Source organism: Manihot esculenta, chromosome 10 (assembly GCF_001659605.2).
Source record: "Manihot esculenta cultivar AM560-2 chromosome 10, M.esculenta_v8, whole genome shotgun sequence".
Classification (NCBI taxonomy): Eukaryota; Viridiplantae; Streptophyta; class Magnoliopsida; order Malpighiales; family Euphorbiaceae; genus Manihot; species Manihot esculenta.
The window spans coordinates 31,493,165-31,498,003 of NC_035170.2; the positions used below are offsets into that span (position 1 = coordinate 31,493,165).

At 35.9% G+C, this 4,839-nt stretch overlaps 1 protein-coding gene across 1 annotated transcript; it reads right to left on the minus strand.

The window, feature by feature from the left end:
• LOC110624064 (O-fucosyltransferase 20) lies at positions 1 to 4,495 on the minus strand. Its single transcript, XM_021769139.2, has 6 exons — positions 3,485 to 4,495; positions 2,687 to 2,855; positions 1,866 to 1,955; positions 1,313 to 1,596; positions 953 to 1,211; positions 1 to 653 (listed from the first exon to the last, which is right to left on the minus strand). Exons 1-6 carry the CDS (start codon positions 4,246 to 4,248, stop codon positions 417 to 419), a joined length of 1,803 nt encoding a protein of 600 aa, XP_021624831.1. The 5' UTR covers positions 4,249 to 4,495; the 3' UTR covers positions 1 to 416.
• Positions 4,496 to 4,839: the final 344 nt, after the last annotated feature.

Here is a 4,839-nt window from a genome sequence, read left to right on the forward strand (position 1 = left end):
TGAATGGAAATATTATTCATTATACATATACACGTATGAATCTGTGGTACATAGATTTAGTACAAAGAATGAATTGGGTAAAAGAAAACAAAGCTAAAGAGGAAAAAATTGACCTATGAAGTGTAAAAAATTTTATCATTCTTCTTTATATTTACCTATATTAACTCTCATGTACAAGTAGATACATATAAGTAGGCGGATATTGATAAATAATGAGTTAACTTGGAAGAAAAGCACACCTGCCACACATGCGCTTCAAACAAGGTGCTCCTTTAAAACCATCATTGCCTGGAACATGTAAGTATCATATTACCAAAACAGCTCGGACTCAGAGGAATTTGTTCGATGAAATATCAATGTTCAGTTGAAGCAATCTGTTGCATTCTGATATGGGGTTGGCAATATTTGGCATTCAATCACAAAGAAAAATGGGTATGTGAATCCTTGCACATACATTCAGGAACAGGGTACTTGGTGACATCTCTTCCAGCTTTGCTACCCCTCAGTTCTGGTTGCCCCAAGGAGTCACGGTGCAAGTCCTTTATGATTCTATTGAACTCTGCTTCAGGTAGAGAAGAATTAAGAAAATAAGGAAGCATGTGTCTTTTGTTAGGGGTGATATATTTCTTGTGCCCTGCATATGCCCGTTGTCCCTGCACCAAGTGCACACTTCTGTTTAGGCAAATTTTTCAACACGAGCATGTTTGACATTGAGGTTAAAACTGCTTTGAAAGAACACCCTTTTAGATATTGTTGGAAATAGCTCTGAAATAGTTGTTATGAATAGAAAAATCGAAATTTAAATTAAATCAAACTTTAATGTCTCTAATAAACATTTTAAAAATAGTTATGTTCTCAGCAGCAGCTGAAACAGCAATGCTAAATGGACCTTAACAATGATTGGTAGTTACTCATACTAATTGATAATAAATGAGGTGATAGTGAGCTGTACCTGGATTGCATGACCCATATTTCCACCATGAGATGGCATGAAAACATTGCTCTTTTCCGAGACAATATAATCAATGGCAGCCATCAAAGAAGCCCTCCGTGCAAATGGTTCTAGTTCACCAGGCAATGCAATGTCCTCCTTATTGTAGAAATGAGCAAATTCTCTGGTTAATGGCATCAAAGCTTCTTTACCACCAAGTGGTTGCCCTCCAGCCCAATATATTCTTGCATCTTTTGGAGCTCCAAGAGCTTTAAGCAGCCTAAAACAGTAACATAATATATTAAAAAAATGGGTAGGTAATTGTGCAATAATTGGTTTCAATATTTAGCAGTACATATTGCATTAGCTTCAAATCCTAACCTTGTCACCTCTGCGGCATTCAAGGGGCAGAGACCAGCAAGTTTCCTATCATGGTAAGTCATATTTGATCTTCCAGTAAGGAGCTCAGGCCGTCGTTTTCTCTCATTGTTGATAATCTCATCATATTCTGGACTCAAACCAGGAAGGCACCCTGTTCTCACCCATACGTCCTTTTCCATTCGTAGATGAAGAGCAAGATACGGTCCTTTGCTCCGCATCCTCTCAGCAAGCCTGTTACCAAGCTCCAAAATTGATGGAGCAAATCTCAATGCATGAAATGCCACCTGAAGTCCAACAAATAAGAAATCAGAGGTGTATATATGAAGAACTGCAATTTCTGAAGAACAACCTTTAAAGAATAATCAAGTTCAGTACTTCCTCAACACACTTTTCAGTTTTCACCACTTTCAACTTGATAAGTTTTTCCATATGGTCAGAGAATGGAGTAACTGAACGATTTTTTTCACTCTTCCATGCAAGTCCAAATTTAGGCCTTCAGCGAACTGAATTGAAAGAAAAAAAGTGCAAAAAGCAAGACAGAAATCCACAATACCTTGCAGCGAAGTTTCTGAAGATCAGAAGGGAGATCTTTAGAGAGTCTTGAATCCAAACCACGCAAAAGCAAAACCCCTTCTCGATTAAGCTGCATAAACCAAGAGAATTAAGAGTCCGATTGACATTAAGCTGCATAAACCAAGAGAATTAAGAGTCGGATGAACTGTGTCAATGGACACCCACCAGATAAGATTTTCAATACATGGACAAGAAATTTTACATAAAAACCTGGAACACCATGAATTTGTCATTCTCCTTTAGCAGGGAGTCAAATGCAATGATATTATGTTTCATTCAGGAGACCATCAACAATTAATACTATCTAAAGACAATAGGGTCCAACATATTAGGAAATTGTCTTAAAAAAAGCATATTAAGAAATTGTTCATATGCTTTTGTCCATTCTCTTGTCTACATAGCATATGCAGCTACCTTGGTAACACAAATGTACGAATCTTTCTGCTCTGAGAGCAAAAGGAAAGCAAAATCCAAAAAGCCCCCATTCATGTTCGATGATTCTCTAACAAATTGTAGGGCATTTTTGCCTAGCTACAAACTAACAGCTGGCGCCTTATCTATACTTCTGGCCTTCATTTTTCTTCCATTTACCAAGTCAATAAAGACATTCTGACAAACTACAATGAAGTAATTACTCCAAATAGCAAATTGAGCTATAATTCCTAAGTAGCAAGCAACATAGAAAGAAGCCAAAGCAATCTCAAGCACACATTCAGCAAAAATTCGAAAACAGAAAGCAGAAGAATGAAGTTAAATCAGTTGCTCAAAAGCATAAAGCAATAGAAAGAAGCTAATTCTTACTCGCTTGAGATAGCGCGCACGGATCCATTGAGGGGAGACATGTAGAGGAGTTCGACTTTCCTCCACTGGCCTTGTTCTTATATGTGTTGAAGGCAACGATGAAACTATCCTCACATCATTAGCTAGAACTTTCTTGAAATGCTCCAAATCAAATATATCAGAAAATTCACTGCATTCAACATATGGAATAACAAATACAAAAATTAATCTACTATGCAATGAAGAACACAGCATAAAACCATTTATGAATAGGAAAAAAAAAAATTAATTTGCTTAACCTATGATAGAAAATGGGACTGCAGAATTCTGCCAAAATGAGGGAAACTAATAAATTGGGCGAAAACGTCAAACAATGACGGGATTAATTTGCCAGAAATACATGAACATGGGACAAATTTTGTCTGGGAAAGCACATTTTCAACTAAAGTAGAAAGTTTTCTTTTTTAAAACTGAATAAAACATGGCCTAAACAATCAACCAACAACAATATCGCCCCAGATTAGAAGCTTCTGTATTCTAATATAGTAAAAAACAGCAAACTAACCAAGAAAAGAAGTTCCTTTTATTTCCAACGAAGAGATTATTAAAAGTCATTTCTCTTCTTTTTTTTTTTTTTTTGTTGTAAACCAGTTTCTCTTTTTTCTCTCCTTCTCTTCACCTAAATGACAGAAAAACGTGTACTAACAAATCATTTTGGTCAGGAAGCATAAATGCAACTAATAAGGGGCGCAAAGAACAAATTTTTTTTAAGAAAATGGAGACATTAGCTCAAAATACAATGCCTTGCTAGTTTTTTACCTTTCGTCTCCCCATATGACATTGACTTGCAAGATAGGAACAACCAAAGACGCACCAAGGATCCTTGCAATAACCACAGCATCCACAATTTGATTCCTTTGTTGATTCATGCCACCAGAAACCACAACTAGTAAATACTTTCTTCTATTCTTCAGTATCACCTCACTCCCTTTTCTATACTCTGAACTGAACTCTAAACAAGGTTTATAACCCAATCCATCAGGCTGCTTCCAGAACTCATTATCCTTTCCATCCCCATCTGATTTTGCATGTCTGTTTGACACTAGGGGCTTAGATTGAACAATACTCTTCAATGGCTCGTCCTTGGCAGCACTTTCACCACCTTTTCCATCGTTTGAAGCTAAACCCACCTCAGCTTTTGAACCCATGCCATTAACAGGCACAACATCTTTATCTTTTTGGCCAAGTTTTTCACCATCCGAAGGGAAAACAAACTGTGATGTTGAGTACCCAGTTGAGGATGAGTTCCCTTGAGTTTTTGTGACACATGGGTATGGATAGAAAGGTACCAAAGGGTCAAGATCGAACCATAACTTGAACATACCAAGAAAACCAAAAAGAAAGAGAGCAAAGAACCAAACTCTCGGGCTCTTACAAAAACTCCAGCTTAAGAACCTGTTCCTTGATGATTTCTTTGGTGAATGGAGCAGAGTTTGGAGCGAAGAAGAAGATAAAGTATTGATTACTTGTGATGGAACATAGATGTAAGAAACTCTTTTTGCATTGTTCTTTGATTTTGCCATTAAACTAAGAACTCTCTTGCTTCTTAGCTTCCTTGATGAGGAGTTCCTGATTACTGGCACGCAAAAACTTTGTTAGAAATTATCCCTTTCTTTATTGGGATCATACACGAAGAGAGAAGAAGACCAAGAACAGAGAGAAAGAGAACATGTGCGGCAGGAACGCGAAGTCTCAGAGCTCAAAGTCTCTACACGCGTTGTTGGAAGGAGAAGAGAAAATGGAGAAGAGGAGAGAGTTGTGCTTTGGACGGTTTTGAAGGGATTATTTAAAGATAATGGTTAATATCCAAGTAGGATTTGTCTAATGGAAAAATTAATTAAAAGGAAAGATTTGTTTAATTATATAGAAAAAAATAATAATAATGATTAAAACTAAATATGATGTTCCAGCAAAAGTGAAATTTTTCTGACGGAAGAGAAAATAAAAATAATTTAGTTCTCTCCCTTAATAATTCCAATAAATTTTATATATTAACTATATCATTTAACTCACAAATTTAATCAGTCATAAAAATTTAAAAAATTTAATAAATTTTTTAATTTTTAATTTTTAATTCAAAAAAAATATATAATATTAAAAACAAATTCAAAAAT

Excerpts from the sequence above, each read along its gene's own strand:
- LOC110624064 (XM_021769139.2), bottom strand. The coding sequence starts at position 4,248 with ATGGCAAAATCAAAGAACAATGCAAAAAGAGTTTCTTACATCTATGTT. Across the intron at positions 1,956-2,686 it reads GTGCGCGCTATCTCAAGCGA|CTTAATCGAGAAGGGGTTTT; the intron begins GTAAGAATTAGC and ends TGGTTTATGCAG. Across the intron at positions 654-952 it reads ATATGGGTCATGCAATCCAG|GGACAACGGGCATATGCAGG; the intron begins GTACAGCTCACT and ends CACTTGGTGCAG.